This window comes from Falco rusticolus, chromosome 2 (assembly GCF_015220075.1).
Source record: "Falco rusticolus isolate bFalRus1 chromosome 2, bFalRus1.pri, whole genome shotgun sequence".
NCBI classification, from domain to species: Eukaryota; Metazoa; Chordata; class Aves; order Falconiformes; family Falconidae; genus Falco; species Falco rusticolus.
This window is the reverse complement of record NC_051188.1, coordinates 90,802,995-90,817,642: the sequence shown is the minus strand read 5'-3', so window position 1 is coordinate 90,817,642 and position 14,648 is coordinate 90,802,995. Positions and strand designations below refer to the sequence as shown.

General features: G+C 43.5%; 1 protein-coding gene across 8 annotated transcripts in view; it reads right to left on the bottom strand.

The window, feature by feature from the left end:
* MAP7D2 (MAP7 domain containing 2) overlaps nt 1-13,214 on the bottom strand; it is an 84,825-nt gene extending 71,611 nt beyond the window's left edge. For 3 of the 8 annotated variants that reach the window (XM_037377774.1, XM_037377775.1, XM_037377777.1), the window contains exon 1: nt 12,944-13,213. In XM_037377774.1, the coding sequence (XP_037233671.1) occupies nt 12,944-12,986 (43 nt within the window). In that variant the 5' untranslated portion in view covers nt 12,987-13,213. Of the gene's footprint in view, nt 1-12,943 lie in introns of all 8 variants that reach the window. The other 5 variants (XM_037377778.1, XM_037377781.1, XM_037377783.1 and 2 more) reach the window with 3 other exon arrangements.
* Nucleotides 13,215-14,648: the final 1,434 nt, after the last annotated feature.

Here is a 14,648-nt window from a genome sequence, read left to right as displayed (position 1 = left end):
ACACTGCCTTACAGCTGTTTATAATGTCTCACCAACAGAAGTCCCATCCGCAAGACATGTGGATGCTCAGCATCCCGGCTCTGAACCATAGACACCCCACCTTCTCACCTCCCTGAAATTAAGCCCAAGCTGTGCCTTTGTTGCGGTTAAACTTTCTTCCCTTACCACCTTCCCCAAGCAATCAGGACTCCAAGACAGGCAGCCACCTTCAGCTTTACTTTCCTTCTAGAGCTTCTCAAAAAACAACAAGTTTCATTCCCATTACTTCCAACTCTTCCTAAAATAAAGCGGACTGTTTGCACTATCCCTACCAACATATAGACCTCTGTAGTCTATCCTCTGCCTCCGCACACATGTATGAGGAGACAGTGTAAAATGTTTTTGCAAACCTCCCTGGTCAAATGGAACTACTACACACCTTACAGCTAGCTATACTTCAAAAGATGAGACATTAAAGTATAGAAACATAGTATCATTTAGGTTGGGAAAGACCTCTGAGATCGAGTCCAACTGTTACCCCAGGCCTGCCATGGCCATCACCAAACCATGTCGCAAAACCTCCACCTTCGTTAAGCTTACTGTATCAGCTTGGATTAACTTTCCATCTCCTACACATGTCTGTGCTGCACGCAAAAAACGTACTCCTTCTGTCTGCAATTTGCTTTTCTGCCAACCATTTTAAAAAGCACTTGCCCTCATGCTGCAAGCAAAGTGTTAAAAGAGCTGCTACTTCTCTACACTTAGCAGGCAATCTGTATAGGAGATGAAAATAGATACTATTTTCAAAGGCAAAAAACTTAAGGATATTTTACACAACACTCAATACATGACCTTAATTTTTCCCCCATTTATTTACACTACCCTGAACTTTTCGTCAAGAGGAACAAAACAAGGCTAAAAATCAAGAACAGTTTTATAATGATTTTGAAAGCTTTTAAATCTGAAACTAAGCAGTTTTGCGCAGCCCCATATATTCCCTCCCCTTCAAACATGCTGAAAAAATTTGCCCTTGGGCATGTAAGCCTCTAGCAGTGGGTTCCCATTATGGCTCCTGATGAGAAGAACAGCTCAGCTAAGTAAGAGGAAAGGTGTTTTCTCAGATAACTACTGCATATCCCTAACTATCTTAGTAACTTAAATCCTGAAATGCTGAAGGACAGCACATATGGGCTAGGAATAGATCTGGTATTCGGTGATGCTGTAGGTGGCAGCAGGATCTCTTCTACTGTCTCCTAACCCTTTATGGTTATAAATGCTCCATGCTGTTACAAAAAAACAGCAAAGCTGCTACTGCTTTAGTGCTACAGTACACATGACACTTACACTCCTTTCTACTAAAGAAATGGTAGATGCTTACACCAGCAGAGTCACCATGTGCAGAGCCCATGCAAAAGAGCCACAGCAACATGCTTACCTGCTGCAGTTTAGCTCCAGATGTGACCCAGTCCAGTGCTGTAAATCCCACCACATTCAGAATGAAAAATCCAATGCTTGTGAACAGCATTAAGGCTGATGTTTTTATTTCTTCCAGAGAGCCATCAAGCTTGCATCTGACATTTTTCCTTGACAAAAGAAGCTCTCAAAGCAAGGGAAGTGGAAACTCACTTTTTCATGGAAGCCAGCCAGTACTGTCATTTATCTCTTTGTTCACTATACCGTACGAACAGGTGAAAAACCTAGATAACAAATCAACTGCAGCATATAAAACAAGAGCCTTACCTACTTAAATGTACTTACATGGTTTAGAAATTGATAAATATTCAGCAATTACTGCAAGAGAATACACTCAAAAATAGGCTAGCTGCAGCATTTACAACAAGAAATCTGAAAACTGCATACAACGATGCTACGTCAGTGATTCTCTCTTGGTTTAGTTACTTTTAAAAACCACAGAAGCATGCATCATGGACCAAAACTTACTGACAAGAAAGATATGTCAAAAAGTTTTTGGTTTTTTGTCGGTTTGGTTGGTTGGTTGTTGTTTTTTTTTACACCGGTTTTACTTTCCTTTACTAATCTGGAATTCAACCATTACGACTTTAGTTAATAAACCTATTAATCAGGGTTGCTACATTAGGGGAAACTGAACAAGAACTGCAGTACTTTTGGACATAAGCACAAAAAAACCCAAACTCCATCAATGATAATACTAGAACAGCAACAGTTGCTCATTCCACACTTCGTTCTATATCTATCCCAAGAAATTTGTCTTAATTTCATCTAGTCAATACTTCTTGAAATGCAATAGCAATACTCACCCTGCAAATCTAGGAACTATACTGGAATACTTTCCAAAGTACATCAGACATCTGAACTTTTATTCCCTCCCTCTTGACTAGTGCTTATCTAGAACCTGCACTGAGTTGAGCCAAACCACCCTGAGCAGTGGCTGCCATACTGCAGCACAGTACAAAAAAAAAAAAAAAAAAATCACAGCAAAGTGATCACAGGTGCTGTGTCCTGATATAAAAGGCTGGGTCACAACATCCCATGCCTCTGCAAGAGCAGGAACTCGCTGCTGCCAAGGGAGCCTCAAGGCTCCTGCAACCACCTGTCCTGTTCTTTTCTTCTCTCCACTTCCACATGCCATGAACCAGGATGCAGTTGCTCCTCCAGATAGATGGGCAAGAAAGTGTGCTTGTTTGGATTAAATTGGTTGGTCTAATAAAAAGAGGTTATCTGTCCACAAACCTTGCTTCACTGGAAAGAATACGTTCATCAGATGTAACATTCTTTGCAGAAGGCAGCTGACTATCAAGTTCCTTGCCAGGACTGATTAGACACAGACTAGCTGTGGTCGGATCAAAGTCCTGTACAAAAAAAATGCTCTACAAACCTGACACCACCAGCCCTTACAAGTTAGCATAAACTACATCAAATTCATTTAAGACCCCAAACTGCATACTCAATGGTTGTCACTCAAGCTCCACCTACAAGTAAATATGTTTGTTTGTTTATTGATATATTTAAGTATGTTTATTTATATATTTCTTTATTTCATTGCTTGAAAAGAGTACTCGGCGTCTGCCAGTCAATGCTGAAACCACCTTTTTAATGAATGCCACTTAAGAAGAACAAATTGGGTCTATTCTAGCAAGGGATGAAGTAACAGACTAGATTAGATAGCTGGAAACAAAAAGGGGGGAGGGGGGCAGGCAAATGCATTCAAATCTAGTTGGAGTTAAAGCTACCTTTTAGTTGCTGAACAGTTAGTCCACATTCCTTTAGTAGTTTTCTTTCTTGGGACTTTTCAGCTGACCAGTTTTATGAAGGACTGTACAATCAGCTCCAGCTGTTCCTGGCCGTTAGGACTGAAGGTCACAATACAAGAATTACATCTTCCAAGGACTACCTTATACCATAGGAGTTTTGACCAGAGTTTCTCAAGATATGTGCATCACCAGGAGATATACCTGATTTATTTCCGTGCAAAATAGCTATTAGAAAACCATCTTGATGACTTCTGCCCTCCTCCTCTGAGTCTATGACTTAAAGAAGTGTATCATACTGCAACACGTTTTAAACAACGGCTGCTGTGAAGAATATGAAAACCTTCCTCAGTTTGTTTGTTTTTTTGTTACCTTTGATTTTCAGAGAGCTCTTTGATATGGTGATTCTCCATTTCTGAATAGCAATGCCTGAAGCAGAAGTTAAGTAATATGGAATGCATTTACTTTTCTTTACATTTTTTCTCTTGCCGGTCTCCTTGCCTCCCCTGCAGCTGCCACAAGAAAAATTTAAGAGCTACTTTAGCCCTCCAGGCTCCCACTGCAGAAGGCAGGTGGGCTGGTGAGAGGTCGATTCCTGCCAAAGCCCATCTGATGGGCCCAGCCTCCTCCTTGGCATCATGCTTTTCTCTCTCTCTCTGCTCCCAAGGCTGGATGAGACAGGGTGAGCTCTGCTGCAGCACGGAGCACAGGAATGAATTACTGCATTTAATGCAATTACAAAGCTAGAGCAAGGAGCAGGCTTGAGCATGGGAACATCTATATATGGAACATACACCCAGGTCTTCTGGATACACCTCTAGCTCCTGGATCCGTAATCTGTGGGACACTAGGAAGCACACTGTATGCTTGCTCTGATCTTACACCCTTCCCTCAATGCCACCTTCTAGCCATCAGAGAAGACAGAACAGCAAAGGAGCTACTGTTGCTCTGACTAAAGCAGCCATCCTTATGGCCTTGTAGGCCAGGGTGAGTAGATGAAAATAGGGAAGGAGGAAAACATCATTAAAGAGAAAAATAAAAAGCCAATTTATAAAAAGTCAAGAGTTAACCTAGTAGGATGTCAGTTTATTAATAGCACAGGTGCAGCACTATCAGCAAGTAGGCAACAGATCTATGCACTGCAGGGGTTTTACATCAACAGAGAACTCAGTGGTCTTCCAGGAGCGTTACTGTGCTATTTTAAAGACCTTCTGAGTTACTACATAGCCTGTAAGCTTGTCACTATGCTTTAGGGAGCATTCATTACAAGAAGCCTTGGTTGCATGAAGACTTCCTTTACAGTCTTCAGTTTGTCTTCAGCATTACAAACAGACCAGACATGACAAAAATTGGATTTGAAAATGGATGTGCTTTTACTGTGTAACATGACTTCCAGTTCCATTCACACATCATTTGGACAACTTCATCACAGATTAAGTGTATTAAGACTCAAAGAGAGGCTACCTATTCCTTTTAAGACACCCTTTGGCAGTATGAGACTTAAAGGAAGACTGGATACAGGCAGTGACTATCGTCTAAGAGCAGAGATTACAAAACCTCAGAAGAGGGGAAAAACCCAATCCAAAACAGGGAAAACATACTGCAATGGGGGGAAAAGAAAAGTTGCCCTTTGATTATAAAAACTATTATGAAAACCAAACTCTTCCTGTTATCTGTGAATGCCTCAATCTGTGCAGTTATTTCTGTTTCAGATTTTCAGTTCCACAACTTGCTAATGCACAGAAATTCAACCTTTCTGCATAGTACTTTCTCTAAATAATCTCTCCCCTAAGCATCACTCAAACATTTTCATTCAGTGCCATAACCCGGCCTCAAAGAGCTACAAAACACATTCTGGACCACAACCCTGCAATCCAGCATCCTCATCCAGAACCTCATCAAACCCCCATTTATGCCAAAGGAAGGTCAGCCATTTATTTCACTGCACCATTAAACCACTTCCTATGACTGTTGAGAATTGCCATGTTTACTTATAACCACAGCACTTAGTGCTACTAAACCCAGGAAACATAATGGAAATACTTACATCTATTAATAGACCATTAAGCATATGGGGAAAAGATGCCCTGTGGCTGAAGCACAGTACTAAGAGTCAAGAAACTAAGGATAAAAGTAAAACCCTACTCCCTCTTCCCTTTAGGACAGAGAAAGAAGAACCAGCTCATCCATCATTTATGTTGGAAGCCATAATTGGCTTACTATTTATCAACATTTTAAGAGCCCCAACAGCATGTTTCTAGTCCTCTCCCTGAGGTCTCTTTCCCCTGATGCAGAGTGGGTCTGCACACATTCAACAGAAACAAGGAAATCAAAATGATTGGCATGAGTGGGCAAGTTGCCAACAACAGGAAAAGGAAAGCGCTTCCCATTAGTTGATACCACCCTCCCGAGTGAAGGGAAGTTAAACCCCTTTACTTAAAATATGTGAAATCACAGCAATGGTGTGTGGATGAACACTGCAATATTGTTCTGTTTTCCCTTCTGGGACAAAAGGAAAGGCCCTTCTTGTGTGATTTGCCACGTAGCCAACTTAGTAGCACAAAAAATATTTTTGTTTCATAGGACTGGAGTTTTTTCAAAATGAGGTTTATTTTACTTACAATATAATTGTATACTGGAATTTTATTCCAATTCAATAATCAAAGCTAGTTTATTCAGACTGGAGTATTCTTCAAACTATCACTTGATTTATGCTCACGTGAAAAAGCAGCAGTGCTTTCCCTGGCTGGGCAGGGGAAGACCCCTTCAGCACTCCTGCTGTAGTTAACAAACCCAGGCACGCTGCACCGCCTTAGGAAAATCCGTATCTATCTTTTTTGATCAAAGCCACATTAAGAATTTCAGCATTCCACCACACCTACAACCAAAATTAATTGAAAACCAGAAATATTTGAATAAATGTTTTGCTGAAATAAAGAAGAGCTCTGCTAGCTTCTGCTTGGCATGAGACAAGTAACTCGTATGGACTGAACCAAGCAAGGCATACTTCCAGATCTTACCTAATTGAGACAAAACCACTATATGTCCTCCAGCATCTGGCATTAAAGCAGACAAAAGACTGAGATATACTATTGTTACTACTATTTTCTTAAAGATTTTCTGTGACACTTTTACAGTGGCACCCACAAACTGATAAAGAGTATCTTTATTTTTATCCAACACATCCTTTCCAATCCTATCGAAACCTCAGGTAGAAACGATAAATTCTAACTCATTTATTAAAATCACTACTAGGAAAAAGGAGTTTCTAAGAGAAACTACTTAATAAAGGAAAGTAGATTTATGAAGCTTCATATACTTTCTTCTTCTAAAATGGTTGAATACACAATGCACCAATGATGGTGCTAAGGTTATGGGGCATAAAATCAATCTCTCTGTGCAAGCAGATGCGTTAATGTGCATGTGGGGCCAACAGGCACCCAGCTCTGGCATGAAGAACCAACTCAGAAGATACCCAGAATAAAATGCTCATCACATCAAACCAAGTCAATACACAATGGACTGGTGTATTGGAAGGCAATGCAAGCACACAGGAATGACTTTACAAAACAACCAATGTAATTATCAGTGAAGGAGCTGACCTCGAAAGCTTGAACCATTTCATCTATTTCTGTACTTTGAGTACAGAAAAAAGGAGTTTCCAGATCTTTCACACAGCAGAAAAAGGATTTGAATGCTCAAGACCGCACCAAACGTGTATTTACTCTTGTAATGGAAAACAGAAAATTTAAGAAGTTAAATACATGATACACGGGAAAAAAATCTCTTCTATTAAACCGTTACAAGAATTTCAGCTCAATACTACATTTTTCAAACTATCCCAATCAATAAAAGCACACAGGTGTAACACTGGAACACAAAAAGTTGCAGTTTGCATATTGTAAAGGAATTAATTTAACAAAAGTGAAATATTTGTACAATAAGTTTGCTACTGGCACCTTTATTTATGCCAAAAAAAGTAATGTGAAATCACAGTGAAAGAATAAACTTTGGCACACCGAGAAACAAACAGTTTAAAGCAAAATGACAACACAACTGTGCCAACCCTGCACATCAGAAATACTTCTAGTCAGCAGCGCTTTGGACATTCTCACCGAAAAAACAGCTAAAAAGCAAAGAAGAGCTTGTCTGCTACGTAACTGAAGTTTATGCAAAGATCACAGAAATGCTTTATCAATCTCAGCAAAGTAGACATTTGTCTGCAGCACCTTAACACCACGAGAATGATCAGCTTCCTCTTGATCAAAGGAAAACACACACGAGCACATGAAAGCAGCAGCAAAAACCTCTAGATGTTCAAGTGCAAAAGAGAAACTTTTGTTTCTCAGATGTCCCAGAATCTAGGGCAAAACACTTGCACACAGTCTGATCTGGCATCTGGTAAGCAAAAGTGATATACGCAAACAGTACAGTGAATGAAGAGAAGCACATGCTTCATAAGACTTCATATTGCAGAGGAGACAGATATTAAATAGTTCAAGAAAATGGTAACTACTGCAGGTAATTCATTTAAGAGTTACAGGAAGAAAACAAAGAAGATGAGTAAAGTGTAACCAACAGGCATTTTAATATATTAATTCATCACATCTGAAGAAAGCTTGAAAAGTATATGCAGTATATATGTACGTACACAGAACACACAAGACAATTCAAAAGCAGAAGTAATTCTACATGAAACATTTGGATTACTATTTAATCACAACAAGAAGTACTTTACCAAGATCTTTACAACATCCAGACCCGCAGAGAGTGCTGGGTGCTCGGGTTATAGGATCTTGACAGTTTCATGATACAAATGAAGGAAAAAAAAAGTGTATTATTTGACTGACAGACATGAAGTCTGGCAGATGGGTTACACAGCAATAACCTTGAGTTTCCTTTTTCTTTTTCCTTTTTGCCATTTTAATGGTTACATAGATTTCCACTTTGTGAAACCCACTCACCTCTTATCTTTACACCCCCCCATCATCATCATTCATCATTGTGGAGATAAAACACAGTGAAAGGTATTTCTAAATATCCTGTCTAAAGTCAGTTCAGGGTAATACTATGCTGTAAAATACTTCTGTGATTAGCCAAGATTTCAAGTCACTTATTTCACTGGGTAAGCTGCTTGAACACAAGTATATCAGAAAAACTAACACATACCATGTTCTTACATGCACTAATTCCAGCCATAGAAAATACACAGATAATATATCAAGTTGTGATGGAAATATCAAACACAAGTCAATTACAGCAAAATAACTCAGAAATTATCTAAATGTCATACACCACACAGGTTAAAAAAACATCTGTTGCAGTACTGAAAGAACTCTGCTTTTGATTGCTGCAATAGGCTTGGCTCAGTTACACAGCATTACTCCTTCCACTGTTTAAGCATGTTATCCACATCTTTCCTCTCAGCCAGTAGGACAGTAGGACAGATTCACAAGAAAGTTAAATTTGGGTGTGTAACACAAGTGTATTTAACATACTGCCCTGAATCACTGTACCACTGAACACAGAGAGCTGAGCATAACCTGTCACACGCACATCGTCTGAAAGGTTAACTATATCAAACAGGGCCTAAAAGATACACAGACCTCATAAAACCTGAAGTTATCGGGCTGAGAACTGTAAGAGCCAATTAAAGGAGGAAGATGGAAACAGGGAGGAGACAACCCGAGTTGGCTGTTACTCAATGCACTTAGTTAGCATCCCCATAATTTGCATTGGTTTCCTGATCAGCTGTACTTCCCCCCAACCTGTATACAGTCCATTTATTTATAAAAATTCTATACAAACAATACTTTAGAAAGTAAAACAACACGTAAGTGGACATAGAACTTAAACTGAGAATAACTGCTTCTAGTATCTGCTCAACAGCTTGAGCCAGTGGTAAAGGAGGGCTGAAAACTGCAATGCCCTATCAGAGAGTTGGTGCAAAAACTAGATTTCATGAAAAACTATCAACACAACTGGAACACAGAAGAGCCAAACAAGCCACTCAACAATACTGACACTAGGACCTTTTGGCACAGATTAAACTCATGTGAAGAAAATAAATTATTTTTATTTAAATCACCTGAAGAGTCCAGAAATAAACAGAATTAAAAGCCTTGCTCTTACTTTTCTGTAGCCATAAAATACATTTGTAAGTCAATATAAGATTTTAAAAGCATTTCCCTTGTTGGTTTTGCTCTGCACACATTAAAAGACCAATAACTAAGAAAGTTATAATTGTATTTCATTTATTCATTAGACAAAAAGAGCTACTACATAAATCTTCATACAGTATCAACATTCAGGATATATAGTTTCATTTCCATTAATTATTTACATACTCCTTCAAATAGTATATCTATAAATAATTACCTAATATAAAAAGGTAAGCCTCTCTGCTGCCTTTCCACCCCTAAAGATAATGCCAGCCACAAAAGCAAATGGAGGTATGTGACACTATGCAATACTGCCTTACAAACACTTAAGTTTTCAGATGCCTCACCTTTCTAACATGTGTATTTCAAGTGATATACCTTTTTTTTTATTTCTGAATTCCTGGAATTCAAAGGCAAGATATTTTTCTTCATTGCAATTTAATGAAACTTAGTTGTAAAGGGATGTGACTTTTTTTTTTTAAAGGACAGAGGCAAAGTCTGTGTAACAATATTTTAAATAATAAAACAATAACCTTGAGAGGCTGTGACATTTTAAACTGCTCTGAACTAAAACCTGCAAATGGTAACATCACATGAAAATCAGTGCATGAATTAACGGGGATAAACAACCTTGAATGTCCATATATGAGAGTAAATAATATAGTAAAAAAAAAAAAAGTATAAGCATACTTTCTTTAAATTATTTTGCCCTGTAAGAAAATCAGTGCTATCAAGAAGAAAAACCCACACAGTATTTTACAAGAACTATGCACATTAATTCCTTTCACACAAACTGTTTTTGTGATATACAGTCAAAGCTGGCACAACACGTGATTTTTTCTTAAATCCTTTTAAGGCTGAGCAACTTTCTATAAGAAGAAAAAATGTATTTTGCTCTGAAAACCGAAGTGTTTAATGTTTCAATCTCTTAGATCACATATTCAGCAAATTTCACTGGGCAGCAAAAGGGAAGATGAGAGATTCAATACCAAGCAGCTTGTCCTTCAAATGCTATTCAGTCATTACAATTACTACAGATGGCAACAGCAGTAACACCTACATCCTGGTCACCTAACACTCTCCCTGACAGAAAGATTCCTGCAACGTCTTCTCCTCAGGCTGTGGCATCTCCATTGTTTGCAACATGCCTTTGATTTTTGGCAAAGGGATACACTTGGAACTCTGCAATTATTATTTGCTTGAACCACAGAATTTTACTCCTTTCTGCAAGAATTATAAACCATTGAGCAATAGACTCTCCCCTAGCAGTCAAGGGATGCAAGTACCTTCCCTTACTGCAGGCTTGTTTATTACAGCTTGATCTGGGCAGACAGTGAAGTGATGCACATGCTTAATCTGATGCCTCACTTTCACTGCCATCTAGCAATACTCTCGGCATTGGCAGACACAAGAGAACAAAACTCAGATGCTGTCAGAGAACTACAAAGTTTGTGAAGCAGGGGGGTGGCTGCAGCCACCACTCGTCGCTGGGGCAGCAACTCTTTGGGGGCCAACACAGTAGGAAAGGAGCATTTTACTTTGGAACATGGAGGCAAGATTATTCCTAGCCCTATGAATAAAATGAGGACTCCAGGACCAAGATGTACACACAAACACATGAATTAACAGAGTATCGTTTCCACACCCACCTTAATGATCTGTGTTAGCAGCTGTTGTGTTTGCTACAAAATTAGCAAATTGAGTCCCAGAAAAAAAATCTCATTTTTTGCTGCAACAGATCCAAACCCCATCCATATTGCTGTCTGTGAAACACACCACAGACAATATTTTACACCACATCATAACAAAATAACAGATTTGACTAAGACCACTCTATACTGCCTTGTTTGGGCATTAGTGTTCAAATGTCAATGCTTGACAAGTGACTATATCTGTCTGTGCCTGTCCATGCTCTACAACACACAATCTATTCGATATCACCTTTAATTATACTACATGCTGCCTTTTCTATGCATTCCCAATCTCACACAGAGTGAAAAATAGATGACGTCCTGGTCTATATAATGAACAAAGCTTTTTTGCAACATTTGCCTCTGAAGCTGAAAAACTTCAAAAGTAGATAAACACAAGACAAATGTCTGGGAAGAGCGCAAGTGAGTATCGAGTAGATTTCCTTATACTTTAGAGAGGAGGCAAAAAAAGGATCACAAATATAAATTCTGAGCATTGATTATTTTTCTCCATTCCTGTCCATGTAAAACATGGAAAAAATGGAGATGCAAGATCTAGAAGCACTTGACTGTTCAACTGCAACAGCTTACAGAGGGAGCCGTGACTGTTGAGCACAGGAGGGTGAGGAACAGCAGACACAGGTGTTCCAGCTCCCTCCTTGGCTCCCCACACAGTGTCACCTCAGAGAATTCAATGACTTGGATTCATCTTCCCACTCCATAAATCTGGGATAACAATACTTCCTTATCCTCCAAAGCAACTGTAAAGGTAATTTAGAAATTATAGTGGCTTAGGACAAGAGGGAAATTAATTCCCTCTTACATTCCAGCTTTAGATGGCTTGCAGTTCATAAAGCAAAGGCCACATATCAGATAATTAAGGTAAAAGTATAATGAGCAGCTGCCTAACACCTTAATCAGCACTCACCTCATATGTAGAGCCAGGGAGAGGTCATGTGAAGGAAGAGCAGCCAGACCCACCCTAACACCTACGTGCGGTCTACCTACACCAGCCCTGGCCCACATATCTCCTGTTGTTGGGGGACTTGATGCCATGCCACACGCAACTCCATACGCTGCAGCAGCCTCCACCACATCTCACACTATTCTCACCCTCAGAAATTAAGTTATGTTCACCAAACAATGAGGAAGGACCTTAATAGGAGCTGCGCCTATAGAAGAGCTCAGAGTGAGGCGTTCACGCCTGATACCAGCTCAACCAGTTTGCTGCGCGGGTTGGCCAACCCGCACAGGCAGGCCCAGGCACCGCTGAAAATGAGGTTTATAAATTGCTCCCTCCCCGCCTGACACTTCGAGGCAAACCCAAGCTGCCGCCCTCCCCGGCGGCACCGCCGGCGGTCGGGGAAATCGCGGCGGCACAGGCGGCTGCCCGGAGAGCCCGACCCGCCGCACAAAAGCCACCTCATGGCAAACACCTCCCGCACCACAAAGGCGGCACCGGGCGGCGGGGGAAGGGGGGCGCCGGGGGCCTCGGGCGAGGCCCGCTCCGCATCTCCCCGGGAGCCGCCAACCGCCGGCTCCCCCTGGCGCCGGCACCCCCGCGGCTCCCGCCCAGGATAACGCGCCTCCTGCTCCGCGGGGCCGGGCCCGGGGCCGCCCCCCCCCCCGCGTCCCGCGGCGGCCCCGGGCCCGGCCCGAGATGGCGGCCGGACCCTCCCGCCATCGCCCCCTCGGCGCCGCACCGGCCAGCGGCTGCCGGGCACGCGGGGCAGCCACCCTCACCTGCCGCCCCCCGGGGCTCCGCCAGCCCCGGCCCGGGGCGCGAAGGGACGGGGCGGCGCCGGGGGCAGCTGAGGGAGCCGGGCGGGCGGACGAGCCGCCGTCCTCCGGCACCCTGCGGGCCCGCAGACCTGTCCCCTACCTGTCGCCCGCGGGTGGCTGCGGGCAGCCCCCGGCTCCGCCATCTTCCTCGGCCGGTAGCCACCGCCGCGTCCTGCTGCCGGCGCTCGGCTCCGCGGCGGCCGCCGCAGAGCCTCACTCCCCGCCCCGCGGCACCTGACACGGAGCGGCGGGCGGGGAGGAGCGGGAGCGGGGCCGGGCGCGGCGGCAAGGCAAGCGGCAGCCCGGTGTCGCCCGGCGGCGGCGCCTCCCCGCCCGCTGGTGCCTGCGCGGGGCGGCTCTCTTGCCGCCAGGTGCTGCCGCTGCCCCGCCCCACGCGCTGAGGGCGCGCGTGCCCCGCCGGCGGTCGCGCGGCACCGGCTCAGCCCGCCCTGGCCGCGGCCGCACCGGGGAGCGCGACGCCTCGGCCGGCGGCACCGGGAGGGCCGGGCCTGGGCGGAGGGCAGGGGGGTGCCGCCGGAGGGGAGGCCTGGCCCACCGCCCTGCGTGGGGCCCGCCCGGCCCGTGGCACCGCCTGCCTGTCACCGGGTGCCGCGGGGCTGCGCGCTGTCAGGCGAGGCTCCGTGGCCGAGCCTGTGCACGGCTGACCGGGCACGTTTAATCGGTTTAACTCGCAGAGCCCAACAACGTGCCCTGTGGCTTTTGGCGATCCTGCCGTTTTTTCTAGGTTTTTCCAGATGTTTCCATCCAGGAGGCTGCGCGTGCTGTTTGCAGCCACACGCTGCCTTGGTTGACTCGGTGGCACTGGAGAAAGGGACAAGCGTGTCCCGCTCCACCGGCAGCTGCTCGCGGTGCCCCGCCAGGGCCGCTCTGCTGGGCTGCAGACAGCCCTTCAGCCTGGGCTGGCCCCGTGGCGGCCGTACCGTTTTGTACTCCATTTCAGAAGAGGAGATATGAGGAAACATCGCCTTCTTTTCCCCTAAACAGTCACACGCTAGGGGTCGGGAGCCCCCCGCAGTTTCACACACCGCCCGCCTATGTGTTTGCCCCTGCCCTCCCGGGGCCGGGCTGTGCACGTGGCCTCTGGGCCTGGGGCCTTGGGGCAGCTCCTGCTCCGCTGCCTTGACATGTCACCAGCACTGACGCTAGATGCTAAACACCTTACCGCCTCTTCTTCAATGCCTGTTTAACAAAACTGAAATTTAAGACCTTTTTAATCCTCCCACTTTCCATTCTTAGTCCTCTTGTTCCGTTCTTTTTGTCTAGAAAATATATTCCTGTTAATTAATAATTTACTTCTTTAGCTGAAAACACAGACCATAGTCCATATAAGGGGGTGGAGGAGAAAAGTTATTTTCCTTTTTTTTTTTTTTTTTCCCTCTGGAAAGCATTTGTTTTGGTATTTCTGATGTGTCTCCCAGTAAATTGCTCTTCCACCCATACATTCAAATGGTGTCCTTGTGTTTTGGTTCACACACCTCAGCAAATGTTTAACTAGACAGATTTAGGTTTTGTTGGTGCGTATATTAACAGTTATTCTTAATGTTGCCTTATCTGTGAAAGACTTCATTTTTGTTGTTTATAACTCTGCCAGATTTAAAAAGTATCAATAGACATTTTCATGCCAGCTGTTTCTCAGGCTAAACTTATGTCAAGGCGCTCCACTTAAAATTATTCTACCTGCCTAAAGATGGAACTGTACTGTTTTGCTGATGCTACAGAGGAGGAACCCTAACTGTCTTACTGCAGATGCGCCTCCAGATTTCCAGAGGCTCCTTTGGCAACAA